The following is a 20642-nucleotide window of genomic DNA, read 5'->3' as shown; positions in this document are numbered from 1 at the left end:
AAGTTGTTGAGGTTTACGATTTAGGTTCCTGAATAATAAGGTTGGAATTCACTGATAGAGTCTGCAGCTTCACAACACCACTTTGTTGATGCATCAAAGATGCACTGAGATAAAAATACATTCATTAATTAAAACAAACAGAATTGTTCCCAACTGGTCCACATGCAGTTGTTTTATTTCCCGCCTGTAATTTCACATCTGCCACATTATATTGCTGATCTTCCATTTCTTGGTCCCCATCAACCCACCGATGAGTTCCCTGTGACCCTCGAACACCACAGCAGCAGGTCCTGGATCACACCCCTCCTCCTGCCCCGCTCTGCTGAGTGATGGCTAAAGCTCGGCAGGCTGTGTACTCACCTTGTTGAGCCTTGGGCCCGTGCGCAGGTGTGCGCAGGATATATGTGCACACACACCAAGGACGAGAAACTGCAGGCACTTTGGTGTGAGCTGAGCTGTTTTCAAGCCCATTAATTGTCCATTAGCACAAGCCACACGGCTACCATGAGTCTCTGTGAGGCTGCAGACAAAGCTGTGGGTGTCGGACACACACACGCACACACACACACACACACAGTCCAAGCAGGAGAAAGCATGCACAATGCGGCGCGCGGCCGCTGTCTGATGCGATGTAAACGAGAGTGTGTGGATGCAGCCAGAGCTCGACTCTCGGTCTTCATATCAGAGCGCTGTCTGCCGCTCCTCCGTCACATCTCGTTGGTCTTTATTTCCCCTGACGCGGCGCACACAACATTAAAGCCTATTATGGCGCGTGAACGTGGCTCTGCTCAAGTCTCACCCCGCTGCCGCCTCACGAGCATTCAGGCGCACTCACACTAAACACACACACACACACACACACACACACACACACCCTACTGCCTGTCACCCAACCTCAGGGCTGCATCTCTCATTTACCCAGGTTGCCATGACAATGAGATTTGTGCCACCAGCGGTGGGGAAAAAAAACAAAACAACAGCGAGCATGATGGGACATGAGAGACAGAAAGACATGGAGAGTGGAATCACAACAATGAAGTAACTACGTGTGTGTGTGTGTGTGTGTGTGTGTGTGTGTGTGTGTGTGTGTGGGCTGACGGTGACGGTGCCGTCCCTCAGCTGCCAGTAAACACTCTTCCTCCCTCTCGTCCTCGTGCCTGTAACGCCTTTGTTTCCGAGCGTCTTTCTTCAGCCTCCATGCTTTCTTCCTGCCTCGGACAGCTCGCTGATGAATGAGGAGCACAGCAGCCTCTCTCGTGTCTGCGGCCGGCGTCTTTCCTTCTGCTGCTCCACAGGGTGAAGAGCAGCATGAAAACTATGTTGTTTTCAAAATGTGGATGTGTAAACTCAAAATGACTTTTTTTACTCAATGACTTTTCACTTGAAGAGAGGTTTATTTACAGTTTGAGTCGATATTTTCACCTTTCAGATGATGTGTTATTGTAAAAATCAAGCCATTTGTGGAAGAAACCTAAATATTGAATTAAAAACTATGCGGGTCTTTTACTTCTCTAAAGTAGTTCCTACCTGCTCTGTGCAGGGAAGATCTGTGTGCACTGAAAATGCAACTATTTTCACAAATGCACATATATAAAAAAAACCTAATTAGCTTCTAAATCTTTGGCGGAGACACTGATCACAGATCTGTGCATGCACATATTTATCACTGACACACAAATTTCATTTTGTGTGGCACAAATCTAACTCTGAATGACCAAATGACACTGACGGCACAGTGATCCATGTGTGCACGCACCAAATTCATCCCACGCATGAACCCTTTATTATGCACACTTGAATCTGTGCAGGCACTCACTTGATTATGCACATATTGATCCTGTTACAGAGACCAAGCCTTCCGATGAGCAAGTAATATCGCACACACACACACACACGTGCACATAAAATACATGTAAGTTCAAACGGAAAAAATACACAAATAACACCACACACCATATGTAAAAGCACAAAATGCATATTACACATGTAAATAACGTCATCTCCCACACATACGAATTATATTTACACACTCAGGATTGTGCACAAGCCTCAATCTCTTCATGCACAATCAAATTTCTCCACGCACGTGCTGTCGCACGCACAGCAACTTCAAAAAGCCGATGCAATTAAGTGATTGCAAATGCACTCATATGGACAACAGGTGTATACACACACACACACACACACACACACACACACACACTAAAATCCAGTTATCCAGGCACAAACGTTTAATCACACAGGCTTAAGCGAAGACAGAAATCCATCATTCACACACCTAAATGTCATCACACACTCAAATCTCTGTCCACACAAATCTGCTTGATACTCACGTTACCACATGCACAGTTTATATACATTCAGTTTGTATTTTCACTCCCTTCCTGCATGACGTGAGACTGACCGCCTTCTAAGGAATCGTGATCAGACCCCGTCCCGACGGAACGCGTCGGCCATCAAAGCGAAAAGCTGGAAAATGTCAGCAGATCATCCGAGCCGATGCAGCCCGGAGATGTGAAGTCGGCCTCATGCAGATGTTAATCGTCCTGACATATTCCCTCTCACATTCAAATTCATCAGGCCGCTCAAAATGCAATCCAGGTGGAATCAGATCAGTTCTCTGCGTGTTGACATTTGTTGACATCCAAAGTTCAGAAAGGGAGCAGCGAGGAGGAGGAGGAGATCAAAAATAGTCTCAGACACAGTATTACATTTAAATGAACTCAGGAACTGCTTGTGGCTGAGGTGAAACCCTTCTTCACCAACGATTTATGAGGCGTCACGACATTCATGTCTTACAAATAGATGACTCAGCATAAGGAGCAGTGGAAAAAAATGGTGGTGTGTCCAGAGCAGGTGACTGGGGGCTGGACCGAACTGGCCCAGTTATTGACCAAGTGGTTTCAGGTTCTGGTGGATTCCTCATCTGGGTTGTGTGTCTCTTCATGTCGCTGTGCTCTGGCCACCGGTCTGTCTGTAACCCCCCCATCCGACTGAACTTTAACAGGCCGAGACCCCGGCTGGGCCCCAGGTCGGGCCCTGGTCTCCTGGACTGTCCTCTCATCTCTCGTCTTGTCCCTCCCTCTCCTATCTTCTTGTCTCTTTATCTTTGTCGTGTCTCTGTTAGGCCCCGGCTACACCACAATGAAAACAAGTGAAAATGGTGATTTCTCAGTGCATTTCAAATCTCCAAAAAGTCCAGCCGACGTGGCGATTTATGAAAAACTCCATCTTTACATTCAGTTTTTTAATTACCTGGCCATCAACATGTGACGGTTGGAATCTCGGCTTTGTGTAAATGTGTACTGAGAGTCCAGTGGTGTGTGAATGTGTGTGTGAATGGGTGAATGTGATGAGCAGTGGCTCTGCTCAAGCAGTGTAAAAGCACTATATAAGGGTAGTTATTTTACCCTTGAAACCTCCCAGTGTTTGCTGCCCGATTCCAGCTTCCTCCTTGGTTGCTACTTGTCGATCAGTGTGTTGGTTGCATTCACTGGCAATAGGAAAACAAAAACACTCATAAAAATTGATTCCATAAAAATTGTGGTTAAAAACACACTAACTTAAAACATAATAAAAACATTAAAATATGCAGCAAAGTACTTTAAACTTCAACACTGGCCATGTCATATAAAGGTTTGAATGAACTCTGATGTAAAATTAGAGGCTCGTGTTTTCATGTGTCAGATTCACTGTGAAACACTGAGAGACTGTTTGGAGTCTTCTCTTCGAGTTTGTCTTTTCTGACATCATCCTGGTGCTCCTCATTCCCCAGAGTATTGGCAGCACACACAAACACACACACACACACACACGCACAGTCTTGTATTTCTATCCTTGTGGGGACCGTCCATTGACTCCCATTCATGTCTAGCCCCTAACCCTGACCCTTACCCTAACCCTAACCCACACCACAACAAAGCCTAACCCTAAAGAAATGTTTTTGCACTTTTACTTTTTTCAGTAACAACAACATGGTCAAGAAAACACTGTTTCTCCTACTTAGGACCGGAAAAAGGTCCCCACAAGGCACGTCGTTCCACGTTTTGCTATCCTTGTGGGAACATTTGGCCCCAACAAGGATAGAAATACGAGAACACACACACACACACACACACACACACACACACACACACACACACACACACACACACACACACACACCCTTCTTGAGAGCAGTAGGGAACCACAGAAATCGTGACTTAGCTGAAACCCATCTTCTTCACAGACGTTGGGGGATAGCTAACATCGTGACTGTTTCACTCACACACACACACACACACACACACACACACACACACACACACACACACACACACACACACACAGTGGCTGGTTTCGTCTGATTGCTGAAGAGGAGCTACTCAGTCTGGTGTATCAGTCTCATAGCATTCAGGAAACACTTCAGCATGCTGATGTCTGCTCGCTGTGCCACGTGACGTCCATTCACTCCAAAATCATTCTGTGACCATCTCTAACAAACACTGAGGGATGCTGGACTGCAGCTCTCAGAACACTGCCACATGCTGGTCACAAGCAGCTACTGGTGTTTATCAGCTGAACTCCAAGACAAGTGACCCGAGACACAAAATACATATTTTAGAAATCTTTTTTTTTTGTTCTTGTCATCTCTCCGGATATCCTGGAAGAGTTTCACAAAAATTTAATTGACTTAAAGCTCGTGTCCGGAGTTTCCGTTCGTTTCCAACGTATGTATCATTTTTCAACAGAGCTTAAATGTGTCAGTCTGGTTCGATACTACAATATAATAATAGCATAAAGCAATATAAAAATTTATTTATGAGCCCCGCCTTCGTCTCATAGACCCCCATGTTATCCGAAAAAGCGCCGGTCAGCTTCAGCCAATAGATTTCGAGCTTCTGCATTCTCGTGTTGTCAATCAAAGTGTGGCAGCCAGAGAGCACGGCCTCGCCCAGGCAGAGGTGAGTTAGCTCCGCAGCAGCCGCCGTGCTTACCTCGGATATATCCATGGTCTGCTGAACATCCACCGTAAACAGCTAAACATGTAGGATGCTGTAGGACTCGGAGGCTCTCATTTTCACCTGACAGATAATAGCGTGCACAATTGAAGGGGCGTGGCTTGGTCGCTCATGGAAGCAGAGGGAGGGCGGAACCTCCATGCACTGGATTGAAAAAAAAAAAAACCTCTCTCTTTCAAAACTCCGGACACGAGCTTTAAAGGTGTCGTAGGCAGGATTACCTAAGCAAGATGGCGATTTGACCCATCTAAGATGGCGATTTGAAAACCCAACACAGCCCCTCCTGTCCTGTTTTCTCTTACATCACGTCCTCACGCAAGTTAAGCCCCTCCCACAAGAACATGCGCGCAAACGTGACACAATGCCTGCCGGTATCAAAACACTGAAGCACTCAACAGCTTTACAACGACGAGCAGGACAACTGTTGCAACGATGTCTGATTCTGAGGTGAGTTTCCAATGCAGTACCATAACTGCAAGTTGTGCTCATTAGGGTTTATCCAGCTTCCTCTTGTGCGTTCACGAGAAGCAGAGCTTTACAACCAATCGTGATGAAGGATGAAGCGCCGCCCCTCAACCAATCAGGATAGAGCCTCAGGGGCTCTTCTGATTGGTCAAAAATACCTGGAGCAGCCGAGAATCCTTTTCAGCTCAGGACAGAGACAGATGGAAACGCTGCGCCCTCGCAGGATTATCAATGGATACTCTAACATTTAATCCAAAGAAAACAGAAAAATTAGCATTGACTAGCAAAATCCTGCCTACGGCACCTTTAAAGTCAAAGAAATGACACCCCTTTATTTTTTTGAAGTCATGTTCAGAACTTGTGGAGAGAGATTACTGGTGTGTCACTGGCCCATCGGATCGCTGTGTTTAGAGAAATGGAATGAGATCCTATAGTGAGACACCGAAGCAACTGAACAGTAACATCAGGAGCGAGCTAGCAGGTTAGGAACATGTTGTCTGACTTCTGGGTCATACACAAAATTTCTTAAATGTCTTATTGGTCCAATACCATTCTTCCATCTTCTTTCTGGCATATAATCAGTGCAGGGTAGAGGCACCTGCAGCTGATCCTAGCTAACTGTGAGTGAGGGCAGGTACGCCTGGACAGGTGAGGACAGGTGGGGACAGGTGGGGAAGGGTACACCTGGACAGATGGACCCACTCTTGTCTCACTGTGGAAGAGCACTGACCACTGTGCATGTTACACCAATGAGTAAATTCACATGTTGACACATTGACACGGTGACATGTTGACATGATGTCATGTTGGTATGACATGTTGACATGGTAACATGTTATGTTGACAGGATGGCGTTAACACGGTGACGTTATGATGTGTTGACACGTCGACTTGTTGACATTATGACATGTTGACAAGGTGACAGTCACCCGATGACATGTTGACACAGTTAATAATTGTTTAATTTACTGATTGTTTCCATTGACACAATGACTTTATGACATGTTGACTTGGTGACATTTTGACAGGTTGAGACATTGACATGTTGACATGTTGACATTGTGTCAGTTACACTTTCATAGCTTTTTTGTTGTCATGTGAACATACTGAACTGTCTGTTGATATTTGTTGCTAATTAATATTAAAAAAAAAAAAAGCAGCCTGACTCATGGGAGCATGTGTTGACCATCATGGTGTGGATGAAAGCGCAGCTTGACGGGGTTTTGTGTTGGATGTTTACCGAGTGCTTCATGCATATATCTGATAAATAATCCTACAGCAAGGTGTTTCTGTCAATTTTTAAAAATGAGTTTTTCATTGGAGCTACAGTATTCCTAAGTTCTTATATGACAAATTAAGATGACTCAATGTCCCTGTGTCTTTTTCTTGCTGTAGATTTCTCTCTTCCTGTTGGTGCTGTGAAGTATGGCGTTAACAGAAACATGTTTTGCTGTTAACAGGAGAGCACAGAGTGTGGGCCACGAGCCCCTGCGGAGACAGGGCTCGTCCACCACCAGCCGGCCCCCCCAGCCCCTCTCTGCCCAGGCCATCAAACACATCTGGGTCCGCACGGCCCTGTTCGAGAAGGTCTTGGACAGGATGGTGCAGTACATCGTGGATAACTCCAGGTGAGTGGACTGACTGTGTGCAGGACGTGAGTAAAGAAGGATGTTCATCACAGTCAGACGGAACCTCAGAAGACATGAAGTGGGAGTAAAATCCTCCTGGATCCACAGAGCAGACAAACTAATGAGCGACACCGGACCAGCGCTGCTGCTCCAAATGTCACCAGTGATTAAGTTGCTGCAGTTGTACCAACCAGCTTCTGTCTCCTCTTTATATTTTGGTGAATATTGATATATATTGGTATCAGTGCATCCCGTACTTCAATTCTGAGGCAGGATTTACACCCTCAACCACCACTTGTCAGCTGTACATTTCAAATTAATTTCCAATTTCCTTTTTTTTTTGTCATTCATAATAAAACTTTATCATTGTTCATCATTGTGCATCATAAATAATGAAAGGAGTTGTTCTTGTAATTTAAACGCTTTGATTTGTTTATGTCTGTGTGTTATTAACTGTTTTAATTCATGGTTGTGCACACATTTTATCCATTAATTCATTTCAATTTGGCCTATAAGATATTCAGTTAGACATATGAATGTCTTCATTAAGTAAAGAAGAGCTTCACCCTCTATGGACTGGACGGACATGAGTCATTTTTAAGCGCTTTGTATTCATGAATATTAGGCTTGAAAGAAAATTCTCACTAATTAGGATTTAAGTAAGTTTTTTGAGCACATAAAAAAAAAAAAAAAAACGGCAACTGTATTTTAATAATTTCAAGTTCTTGTGCCATTTCCTTAGAGTCTGATCAAACATCTTGTAATTGTTAGATTTCAAAATGTTTCTGACGGTATTTTCTTCAGTTTTTCAGATATCAGGAGCAGAGAAAGTGCCCGTGTTGTGCTCATCACAATGAAATGCTGTAGCACCTTACCTTCACCCTGAGGTTTATTTAGGGCAGAAACTGGACCACCAACTTTATTTTGAACAAATCCACAATAATGGGAGCTTAAGCCCGTTTTCCTGTCTGCAGGATATTAGCTGAACATGTGATTATGTTTTGACAGTGATCACAAAGCACAACCTGACAGTGTCACGCCGTTAATGTCACTTTTTCTGTCAGGTTTAAACTTGAATGAACAGCGCAAGGAACTTTTTTAAGTTGATACCAACTTAAAACTAACTAATAAATTGTGCATTTCTAAAACCAGTTCACACAACAGTGTTTTCAAGTGAAAACACAAAACTTTCGTTGTGTTTTGTGTGTCCGCTTACACAGCTACAATGCTCAAAACCACAGAAAATGTAACTTTTTGAGAACAGCTGAAAAAAAAACCAGTTGAAATCATGTTGCTGGACTCCTAATCTGAAGCCACAAGCTCATTTGTTTAATGTAAGAATATCTGTGAAGAATATCTGTCTGTTATTGTGTTTGCTGTGAAGCTTCCAGGTGCATAAATAAGTGTAACGGCCCATCTGCTGGTTTCTTCTCTGCAGTAAATACTATGAGAGGGAAGCTCTGATGCACGACTCGGTGTTTGGACCCATCCTGGCAGCTTTACTGGGTGAGTCCATCAGAACCAGCTGGAACCGGCTCCGCTTGCATTTACCAGACATCTCTCGAGTTCATTCAACCCTCTGGAGATGTTTTCTACCGTTAACAAGCAACTAGTCAAATTTCTTACAGTACAGGTTGAATTTCAAGGTGAGTAATGAAGGACAATCAGTCTTAACATCAAGCCCAGGGATAGAGGGAAGATGTTTTTCAAAGGATAAACTAGGAATAACACAGAGGGGGAAAAAAAACCTTTAAGAAGACAGGTGAACATGATAAAATATTCAACTGAGGTTAAAAAGACAAACATAAATTGTTAGAGAAAGATGTTAATATTCCCAAGGTACAGGTAAAACTGACAATGTAACTCAAGTTAAATTTAAGTACCGGTACATTTAATATGTCAATAATATGTTCATATGACAAACCAAAGATGAAACTAATTAGCAAAAAATGGTAAAAGTAAAACTTTAAACTCAATATATTGAGATAACCTGTCTATAAGACAAAGGGAAGATCTGACATATAAAATCCATAATATGACAAATGAAAGTCAAACTGACAATGAAAATTTAATGAATATGTCATGAAGTACAAATGCAAAATCAAAAAAATGAGGGAATAAAGGTTATTTTACTTTTTTTAATAGTCATATAAGAAACTATGAATGTAAAAATGCCTTTTGTTGTTCCACTTGAACACTAAAGAGAGATTAAAACTAATGTTGCTGATCTACACTAAATGCTGTAAAGCTTTACCGTGTTTACTATTCATTCGAGAGGTGTGAAATTAAAGCAGTCAGCAGAGACTTAAAAGTCAAAACAAGACCCAATCAAAGTTAGATTTGAGTGTTTTTACATGGCAGCTTCAAAATTGAGCATTAAATTTCTTCCTTCATGGCAGGTTGAAATGTTGTTCACTTTTGTATTTGCAGAACAGCGCCCTCCGGTGGCACTGGAGCAGATTCCTGCAGTTAAAGGAATACTCCACCCAAAAAACGATTTGGCCTCATTTTCTACTCACCCTCATGCTGAGAAACACTCTGGGGCACTTTTTTGACGTTTCAAATGCAGTTGGAGATGTTTTGGGATTTTCGTTGTCAACAAACAGGGACCGACAGAGCCCGACAGAAAAATGGTCCATAAAGTCCACAAAACGTTCCCATTTTCCTTCATACTGCTCGTCCGCTGTAATCCAAGTGTCCTGAGCGCATAACGTCCATAATTAATTCTTAACGAGGTCATTTAGTACATTTTAAGAGCCCAAACAGTGCGCTCTCCTACAGCTCAGGTGCATGTCTGCGTGCGTACCCTGAACTACGGAAACCACGGCAGACCAAGCCAGACGCTTGCACGCTTTCAGCGACTACTTTTCTAAATTGCAAGCGTAGAAGAAGAAGTTCCGCTGTTTATATTCTGCTGTGAGTGACCGAGCTGTGGACAATCACAAAAGTGATTGGCTACTGTTTTAAAGCTTTGAATTCGGTGTCCTGCTGAAAGGGCACAAGCGTGTTGCTTGGTCTGCCGCGGCTTCCGTAGTTCAGGGTGTGCGTGCAGACATGCAATGGAGCTGTACGAGAGCGCCCTGTTTGGGCTCTTAAAATGTACTAAATGACCTCGTTAAGAATTAATTATGGACGTTATGCGCTCAGGACACTTGGATTACAGCGGACGAGCAGTATGAAGGAAAATGGGAACGTTTTGTGGACTTTATGGACCATTTTTTCTGTCGGGCGCTGTCGGCCCCTGTTTGTTGACCACGAAAATCCCCAAACATCTCCAACTGCATTTGAAACGTCAAAAAAGTGCTCCAGAGTGTTTCTCAGCATGAGGGTGAGTAGAAAATGAGGCCAAATCGTTTTTTGGGTGGAGTATTCCTTTAAACTCCATCAGTTCCTTCTTTTTCATGCCCTGGTTTGATGTAGTAAACATGACCAGGTGGACCTGTTGATTGCAGCGTGAAGGGTTCACGAATAGAACGTGCAGCACAGAAAAATTTGGAAATCCAGAAGACGGAATTAAAATGGATTTCCCTTCATTGGGTTGTAAAATCCAGCGAATGCTGTCGACTCCATGGCTCTGTCTGTGTCTTTGTGTCCTCAGTGGGACCCTGTGCGCTGGAGTACACCAAGCTCAAGACCTCCGATCATTTCTGGACGGACCCCTCAGCCAACGAGCTGGTTCAGCGCCACCGGATCCACGGGGCCCACCGGGGCCAAGACGTGTCGGCCGGCCGCCGGCCCGCTCTGGGGGTGAGCGCCGAAGTTCGAACCCATCCAACCTGGAGACTCGGCTCGGCGCATGTGGCTGTCTGTGTGACCCGATGTCTTCTTCTGCAGATCCGTAAGAGGCAGTCCAGCGGCAGCATGTCGGAGGACAGGTTCGCGGCGTCGGCGAGGGAGTACGTGGAGTCTCTGCACCAGAACTCCAGAACGCACCTTCTCTATGGAAAAAACAACGTGCTGGTGCAGCCGGTACGTCTGACGAGCTCCACACCAGGCTGCGTCAGTTTGAACGTAGCAGTTTAGCAGACAGTAGACGGTGGAGCTGTCACACAGACGCAGTTTATTTGTGAAACTGCAGCTTTGAGCAGATAATAACTGTAGATGTTCTCCTTGAGATGTGGCGCTGTGCCGCGTTCATAAGAACTCTGGGTAACTTTGTAATGAGGACTGAGAACCCTCTGAACCGTGCGCTGGACTCTGCCCACAGACAAACCCACCGCTAAAGCACATCCAAGTGAACTGTGCCGGTTATATCTTCGCGCTGAGCACTCCCACTTGCCTTTATGTAAATTCTTCGACGAAACTTTAGCGAATATAAAGTTTTTCCGTCAGAAGTCTCGGCTTCCCCGAGGCTGTGATCGCTGGAGAATCCTGCATGCGTGCAGCACCCACAGACGGCTCTTTGTACTCTCGCGTTGTAACATGAGGACTATTTTCATCCACGTGCACGTGCGCACGCACGTGTGTGATCTCTCTCCGTGCCGCCAGGCGTCTGCGGCGGCCGTTTAATGAGTCCGTGTTCGACTCCCACCGTGCACACGCAGACGAACGGTGGAGCGACTCTTTAACCGTGAACGCTCAGCATTATCTTCAATCAGGATTCTGTTGGGATGAAGGGAAACTCATATTAGAATCAAACAAAGGAGATATTTTTAACACTTTCCACCCCCACAAAATATTCACCTGGAGACACAAAACATGTTTAACCCCGAGACATCACGCAATGAAAACAGCACTCTGTAAATACAGTACCAGAATTTCCGTCACATCAAGGAACTTTGAGCAGTTTGGAATGAAAGATGTAGGTTCAGACTTTCTCTGTCTCTGTCTCTCCGGGTAGAAGAAGGACATGGAGGTGTTGCGGGGCTATTTATCCCTTCACCAAGCTGGAGACACCCTCACCCTGAAGTGGACTCCCAACCAGCTGATTAACGGCACGCTGGGAGACTGCGACCTGGAGAAGAGGTGCGGTTTGACAACCAAGCCCTCACTCAAACACGGAGGCTTTTCTCTTCTTTCTTTCTTTACTTATTAAAAAAAAAACACAACACCTCTCTCTGTCTTTCAGTATCTACTGGGACTATGCACTGACTGTTCCTTTGCGTCAGATTGTCTGCATCCACTGTCACCAACGCCGTGAGCCCCCCCTCGAGAAAAACATTTTCTTTTTACAGGTCTTGTGATTGTTTTTTTAATGTCTGTCGGTTATTTTCTCCCCCATGTTGCAGCTGATTGTGGAGGAACTCTGGTCCTGGTCAGTCAGGATGGGATCCAGCGGCCCCCCCTGCACTTCCCCCCCGGCGGGCACCTGCTAGCCTTCCTCTCCTGCCTGGAAACAGGTTTATTACCCCGGGGTCAACTGGAGCCGCCTTTATGGTCCCAGAAAGGAAAGGTAATGACAGCACAACAGGGTGCATGCGCAAGTGTGTGTTTGTGTGTGTGTGAAGGGGAGCCAGTGCTGGGAGTGTGTGGTGTGACTGCTGGTGTCCTGCAGGGAAAAGTCTTCCCCAAACTGAGGAAGAGGAGCAGCTCTGCCCGGCTGATGGAGCAGGACCGGAACGGGGACGAGCAGACGGCCGCCGACTACGTGTTCCGCATCGTGTACCCGGGATACCGATACGACGCCAGTGAGTACACATGCTCATGCTCGTGTGTGTGTGTGTGTGTGTGTGTGTGTGTGTGTGTGTGTGTGTGTGTGTGTGTGTGTGTGTGTGTGTGTTGGCTCTGAAGTGTGTGCACAGTGTTTGCAGTGTACAATATTTGTCCAGTGTGTGTGTGTGTGTATACAGTGTGTCTCTCCCACAGTCGTCCACAGGGAGCTCTTTGCTAACTGCATTCTCTGTTGCCCCCTTCTGGTGCGAGCAGTCACAATAAACTACCACCACACCACGGGCAGCCGCGCGCCATCGCTGGACGATGACGAGGAAGAGGAAGATAGGCTCCATGCTATGATCTCAATGATCTGCTCGCGGAACCTCACAGACCCTAATGTCATGAAAGGTTTTTATCACCTTAACACACCCACACCCCGCCCACCCCCACCCCTCCTGTCCGTCCACCCTTCCTGACCCCGGTAAAGCTCCTTCTGCCTGCTGTGTGTGTGTGTGTGTGTGTGTGTGTGTGTGTGTGTGTAAGAGGCTGAACACAACAGTGAGGAGTCGGCGGTGTTGACATGGATGACTTGAAGTTTACATCCAAATTAAACTGAGAGCATAAGAATAACTAGAAGATGACACACACACACACACACACACACACACATATATAGTGCATACCGCCAGTGACCACTAGATGTCACTGTATGACAGCAGAAAGCTGCTAAGGTTCAGAAACAACTCTCACTTGTTCTCTGGTGTCACTCATCGTCCAGAAAGTGCCGTACTCAAGGAATTTAATTGAGTATGATTTTATTCAGACATCTGAAAATGATGATTGCAATGCTAGGATTATAACGTGCTAATGTAGTTAGTTACATTTTAACTGAATGATTAGCCATCTTAGGTGTCTTTGCTTTGATATTATGGTCACGCCTAAATGTAAGAAACACGACCAACCAAATAACTATGAAGTGGGTATGGAAAATACAAAACTGCAAAGTAACCTTGCTAGCATTGTTCAATTAAGTTACACATTAATAAAACAAGGTCATTTCTTAAAATTGTAAATAAATATACCTGCTTATTGTCTTTGAAGAAAATCACAGCGCCCAAATGAGGATGTATAAAACGGCGTAGTGGGGTTACTCATCAACAAACATTTTCCATTTGTAAACTTTCACTGCTTTTCCTTCAAAATAGTGTGCCAAGGCTTGCAGAGGAACACTATCTCAAACCCTGTTTACACATTCTTTCAAGTGAAAATGCATCCTTTTTGCATTTCTGTTTCAGAAAGGTTGCCAGTTTACATGGTATCATTTGGAAAATTATGTAGTTTTCAGGTAACACCACTTGAGGGTGCTGCACACATGTGCAGAAATGCACTATAAACATTAACAACAGCGGATACTCAGACATTCGTATGGACAGATGACCAACTTGGATTGTTATTCCAGGTGACTCTCAAGTATTTTAAACTATCACGTCCAGGAGAACATGGACTGAGTCACGCCACTCTCAGGCTGCCATTGTTGCTACTGTCCAGGAACTATTTACTAAGGCCACAATGACCATCGGAAAATACTGTTTTCGACCGTCTGCATGACAACAGAGTCAGGTCATTTTTGAAAAGTTCCACCTTTGGAGCCATTGCCAAACAGTGGCTCTGAGCAGCGTTGTCTTGTGACCCAAAACACATCGAAAGTTTTTACTGCAGTCCTGTGCACAATTTGAGAGATGGAGGCTTTTCCCTCAGATACTATGAGACATCTAGTGATTGCACGTGTTAATTAACCCCCCTACCTCGTACCCTCAAAGCCTTTGTGCGTCTTTCCCCTCCTCCAACCCCCTCCTTCCTCCCACCCCTCAGGTCTAATGCTGTCAGGCATTGAGCTTGGCAGGGATTCTTACACAACCCACACACACACACACACACACACACACACACACACACACACACACAGAGTCTTGTTGTGACCTGTTGAGACTCATTCTGAAGATGGTTTGGCTGAGTTGGTTCAATATTTGTCATGTGAACCTGACCGTGGTCGTGATGCTGATTTGACGCGTTCACACTCAGGGGCTTTAGGATTAATGGGTTAACCCTAACGCAATGATGCTGTTATGTTATTATAATGTGTGTTGATTGAGTGTCTGGCCTCACTGAAATGGTGAGGAACCTCAGTGATTCTCAACTGGTGGGTCATGACCCAAAAGTGGGCCCTCAGCCTGTGGGCTAGTAATCTGATCAGACTTGTTCACCTGAGGTGACCATAATGCTTTGAAACGTGACCGGACAGGTCCCTTTTCACACTGCAGAAGAAGACCCGAGAAGTTGATTTTATTTTACACATGCTACTACAGTCCAGTGGAGGCCAAACACAGAGTCAGGTGTTTCCATGACAATCACTTCAGAGGAAAAGACAAAACTTTCATTGCATTTTGGTTGTCTGTTTACACGACAATCGCTCGAAGCCAATTAAAAAAAAAAAAAAACTTTTTGAAAATGCTGACAACACATTCACACATCAGCCGTAATTAATAGTTCTTCTGCAGATGTGTGAGATGGACAGTAGCAATGTTTACCTCCAAAGTGTCATAATTCTCATATTATTCTTCTGGGGCTTGATAGCTGAGAGTCACCCAGAATAGCAATCCGACTCGGTCCTCTGTCCACACGAACGCACATGAAAATGCAAAAGCATGTTTTACTCGGAACCTTGTTGTGTAAATGGGGCCTTCTAACTACTATTTTCAATATATTGAAGACAAAAGACAACAACATTCGTTTTTGTTTCATTCAAAAAATGAAATATTCCTCCATCTGCTGGACATTATTTCATTTTTTTTTTGTGTTTGCAAAGAGTGATATTCTTAAACCGACTCAAGAGGTGAAAGATTGTTCCTGATTGGCCTCGTCTTGTCTTGAGGGGTGATGATAGTTTGGACAGTGTGTTGACCTGCCACCTTCCTATAGGTCCAGACCTTTCTGGCTGCTTTGCATTGTGGGATTTGCAGTTGTGACTGTCTCATTGTCGACTGGCCAAAAATCACAGTTTAATTTTTTTCCTCTGTGTGTTCTTTGCACTCCTTTGGTTTCCCTGTATATTCTTGTATTTTGTCCTTTCATTTCTCACTTGCAACATGCTTGACAGTTTCTGCATGGGGAGTTTGCACCCGTTCTTGATTTGTTTTTTTGTTGTTGTTTTTTTTGTTTGATTATTTTAAGAGCGACTTTGTTTCTGCATCTGCTTGGTTTTTCTCTCGTCCCTCCTCTGTCTGTGCAGTGGTTTGCTGCGATGCTGTTCACTGTAATTCTTCACTAACCCCCAAACCCCACCTCCACCTCCTCCTCCTCCTCCTCCTCCTCCTCCTCCCCCCTCATCCCGGTCCTGTGGGGTTCCGCAGTAGTAGAGACGTGGAGTCCCTGTGTGAGCGGGGGGTTTGCCCAAAAACACTAAATAAGAATAAAATCCAAGGAGGCCGAGTGTATGGTCTCACTCCAGCATTATTTGTTGGTTTTCTTTTTGTTTTTTTTTTTGTTTTTTTGGTTCATAATCTGATTTTTTTGGTGGGGAGGGTGATTAAACAAGCAAAGCTTCATATTTATGACAGGTCATCAGCTCCAACCTGAAGAATTAAGGTGAAGAGCATTTCTTTAATGTTGAACTTGATCTGATTTTTCTTTCCTTCCCCTCCTTTCTGTGAACCTGTCGTCCTGGTGTCCATTTTTTTCTGAGCTGAATCCTTTCAATGTGTCTCGTCTTTGTTCTGGGCTTTTGTTTTGTTTTTTTGTTTTTTTCTTCTTTTCTTTCTTTCTTTATTTTTTGCATCCTGCACGGCCTGAGCGTGAGCCTCGTGTGCCCCCCCCAACCTCCCCCCTTCACCCACCGTCCTCTTCTCTTCTGTGTTCACCCCCTCTGTCCTCCTCACCTCCCGTCTCTCTCCTTCCTCTTCTTGTTTTGGGTCGTCCTCAGCTGGCTGTCTCGTCTGCCTCCTCCTACGAATGAACTGGACCAGCATGGCATTCCCTGCATCCTCTCTGCCTGTCCCCCCCCACCCCCCACTCCCACCCCTCCCTGCCACAGCATCCTAAAATCCACAACCACTCCCCGACACCCCCTCCCTTCCACTTTAATTTCCTCTCTGTATCCATTTTTCCAAGTCTAACATGTAACACGAGTGTCCATCCATCTCATTTCTTAATGTTCTGAATTCAAGCAGGGATACATGGGAAGATGTGTTTTTGGTTGAGCTGAGGGGCCTCTGTCATAATATGTAAGATTTATAAAGGTGGGGTTCAGATGACCACAGTGTCCATTTTGAAATGACGCCCTCTGTCCTCTCGCCTGCGCTCTCTCTGGCTCAGACCACGGGGACATGATGGAGATGCAGGGTTTTGGAGGCAGCCCGTCGTCGTGGCAACAAGCCGAAGGAAGCGCTCACGAGTCCCTGTGCCAGTCCTGCTCCGCGGCCGCCGGGGCCACGCTGTCCTTCGACTACCCGGCCGGTTGCACCTGCATCCACGACACGGCCGACATCCACACGTACGTACAGGACCTGTGGTGATGTTCACACGCCAGCCTCCAGACGCGAGTCACACCTACGGAAAAAAACTCTGCATGCTCTTTGAAGTATGTTGATTTAATGACTTAGTTTTTCCCAAAAACTTCAATAAATGAAAAAGCATATATTCTCAGAAACAAGTTGTTTTAATGCCTTTATTCTGAAAAATGTCATTGTTCTTACTTTGGGTAGCTTTTTTTTTTTTTTTTAGGGGTTTTAAGGTAATATGGGCTTTTATGTTTTAGAAAAATTAATGATTTCATTTTGTAACTATCTCCAAAGCTTCGGCCATGTTGACGGCTTCTGCCATCAGCCCAAAACTTCCTACTTTCCCATTGGGAATCTCCCTCTTACACTTTGTCCAATAGCGTTTGTCCCACATGGAACAGGAATGGAACATGAATTCCGTTCAACTAAGAACACACCAATGCCGCTTTTACTTCACTTCTAGTGAAGATAATAACCGATGATCTCTCGTGTTCCTCAGAGTTCCTCTGAAGATGCTCTGTCAGAACATGAAGAGGCAGATCGTCTCCAGAGCCTTCTACGGATGTAAGTCCTCCCTTTCTTTATAAAGGGCATCTCCAGACACCGTGCTCACACATCTCATTTTGATTTGATTCACCACTTTGGTTAAACACAGCCTTCAGATATCAGCAGCTCCCACAGAGAAGAAATCTCAGTGAATACATTCACATAGAAGAGCAGCGAATCATTGATTTTAAAATCAATTAAAGTGGGATTGAAATTATCTGTCTGTATGATTATTATTATGGTCTGTTCATTTCTCTGTAGAATTCTCATGTTAATGAATCAAACACTTTTCAAAGACTGTAATCATGTGGAATTATAGGAAGTGTTAACAGCTTTTAGTTGACTCAATTTGTTATCACAAAGGCCACCAACAGAAAAAGGTGAACAACCCAAAGAAGTTTGTATTTACAAAGAAAAATAAGCTCAAATTCAAAGCTTCCTTTTGCAAACTACAGTGAAATGTTGGATACTTTGTCCTCGATTTGCAGCATTTCACAGCTTGCATCCATATCTTTGCTTTTGCCTCACTCTGAGTGATTTTATGCCGATGATACTACACTATAAGTTTTCACCGCTACATCTCTGAACTTAGTCAGCTTCGTCTTCTCTTAAAGCTCGTGTCCGGAGTTTTGAAAGAATGAGAGTTTTTTTTAATCCAACGTCTCGAGGTTCCGCCCTCCCTCTGCTTTCGTGAACTACCAAGCCACACCCCTTTAATTGTGCACGCGCATTACCCTGGGGTGAAAATGAGAGCCTCCAAGTCCTACAGCATCCTACATGTTTAGCTGTTTACAGTGGATGTTCAGCAGACAGTGGATATATCCGAGGTAAGCGGGGCGGCTGCTGCGTAGCTAACTCACCTCTGCCTGGGCGAGTGGCGTGCTCTCTGGCTGCGTGCACACGTTGGTTGACAGCATGGCAAAGCAGAAGCTTGAAATCTATTGGCTGAAGCTGACCGGTGCTTTTTCGGATAACATGGGGGTCTATGAGGCGAAGGCTCAATATAAAATATAAATTTTTATATTGCTTTATGCTAATATTATATTATAGTATCAAACCAGACTAACACATTTAAGCTCTGTTAAAAAATGATACATCAATTGGAAACAGACGGAAACTCCGGGCACGAGCTTGAGGATCCCTAACTATAGTTACATTTATTGAATAATTCCAGTCCAGTCTTGGTTGGATGAGTGAGCAAGTGGACTAGTTTTGACCCCAGGCCATATGTTTGACACCCATCAGATATTGAGCTTCACTAAGTTGGTTTTATAGGAAGTTTTATGATGCAAAATTTGTCCCGGAAATGTGGATTGCAGTCCTTCAGTGAAGATAAGTGTTATCAGAGTCCACTTCTTCTACCCTGTATTCTCTGTGTGGTCTATAACAGCAGCACTACAGTGTCGGCTTCAGTTTGTGCTCTGTGACTGAATAATGAAGGCATATCGTTCATTCCTGCAGTTTTTTTTTTTTGTTTGTTTGTTTTTTTTTCCTTTTTGCATCTTCTGAGGGATGTGCAGTAAACCTTTATGGCTCTAGGAAAACACAAAGCGCCTGTCCTGACTGTGTATCTCACCTGTCCATCAGGGCTGGCCTACTGCCGACACCTGTCCACGGTGCGCACTCACCTGTCAGCTCTCGTCAACCACAACATCGTCCCGCCGGACAGACCCTGCGAGGCGTCCGGAGGGCTCAGCAGAGAGGTGTGGAGCAAGTACCAGAAGGACTGCAAGGTGGGTGCCGGAGTCCCAGCAGCTTCAGAACATCGGCCCAGTCATCAGAGTGTAAAGTGTGCTGGAAAGTGGGATTGTGGTGTGGTCCATCAACAATAACAGCAACGGCGGCCTCCAGAGTGACATGACTCCCAGTCGGTATTCTCCTGGGAATTGGGAGTTTTAGAGCTGAGAGTCAGTCAGAGCAGCTCTGCATCATCCATGCACTCACCAGCACTCGAAGTGGGACCCCCAGCAATGGACTTGCTTGCTTCACCAAATTAAAATGTGGAGAATCTAAAGCCCTGTTTATCCAGTGTTTCATATGTTAACTCATCATTTTGTCGTTTTCGTTTCAGAAAAGTTTCAGGTTTACATGACAGCATCCAGGCCACAAATTAGTGCTGCTGTTTTTGTAATGAAAGCACAAACACAGAAAACTGTACACTATGAACATTGACAGTGGTGAAGACACAGATCATTATCGTTTAAACGGACCACCAAAATGCAATGCAGGTTTTGTGTTTTCACTTGAAATGGTTGCCCTAAATCTCCGAGACGTCCCTGTTGTTCGTATGAAAAAGACCTGATGCGTCTCTGCTTGTTTTTCTTTTGTCTCCTCCGGCACTCACAGCTGTGGACTCCTTGTGATTTGGAGATGATGTGCCACCCCTGTCTACTCCACTCTCTCCTCCGCTCCAATGAAAATTTAATGAGTTTCTATGATGTGAAGCCTCATTACAGAGTGCAGTGTGATACCACTGTAATCGCTCATCAGCTCCAACAAAGCCATCATTACTAATTTACACTCTATTCATATCTCCGTCCTTTATCTCGCCTGTCTTCCTCTGTACAGATCACAGTCCTTCTTTTCCTTCATGCATTAATGATGCACTTCCTCGTTTTCTTCAATCACAGTCTTGTCCTCTGGCTATGTGCTCCTGTTCTCCTCCCTTCCAGAACTATAAGGAGCTGGAGCTGCTCCGGCTGGTGTATTATGGTGGAGTTCAACACGACATCAGAAAGGAGGTCTGGCCTTTCCTGCTCGGACACTACAAGTTCGGCATGGGCAAAAAGGATATGAGCCAGGTAAAACATGTGCACATGCACACACGCACAGGTATGTAGCAATTGCAATTGGAC

General features: G+C 44.8%; 1 protein-coding gene across 2 annotated transcripts in view; it reads left to right on the top strand.

Annotated features, from left to right (window-relative positions):
* Positions 1-20642, top strand: part of sgsm2 (small G protein signaling modulator 2) — a 73033-nt gene that overhangs the window by 39036 nt on the left and 13355 nt on the right. The window contains exons 4-16 of one of the 2 annotated variants that reach the window (XM_030109342.1): positions 6926-7093; positions 8532-8599; positions 10692-10840; positions 10928-11062; positions 11934-12058; positions 12162-12229; positions 12322-12485; positions 12588-12720; positions 12959-13093; positions 17057-17234; positions 17741-17805; positions 19375-19520; positions 20460-20588. In XM_030109342.1, the coding sequence (XP_029965202.1) occupies positions 6926-7093; positions 8532-8599; positions 10692-10840; positions 10928-11062; positions 11934-12058; positions 12162-12229; positions 12322-12485; positions 12588-12720; positions 12959-13093; positions 17057-17234; positions 17741-17805; positions 19375-19520; positions 20460-20588 (1663 nt within the window). The remainder of the gene's footprint in view (positions 1-6925; positions 7094-8531; positions 8600-10691; positions 10841-10927; positions 11063-11933; positions 12059-12161; positions 12230-12321; positions 12486-12587; positions 12721-12958; positions 13094-17056; positions 17235-17740; positions 17806-19374; positions 19521-20459; positions 20589-20642) is intronic. The other variant, XM_030109343.1, reaches the window with a different exon arrangement.

This window comes from Salarias fasciatus, chromosome 14 (assembly GCF_902148845.1).
Source record: "Salarias fasciatus chromosome 14, fSalaFa1.1, whole genome shotgun sequence".
Lineage (NCBI taxonomy): Eukaryota > Metazoa > Chordata > Actinopteri > Blenniiformes > Blenniidae > Salarias > Salarias fasciatus.
This window is presented reverse-complemented; position numbering and strand designations above follow the sequence as displayed.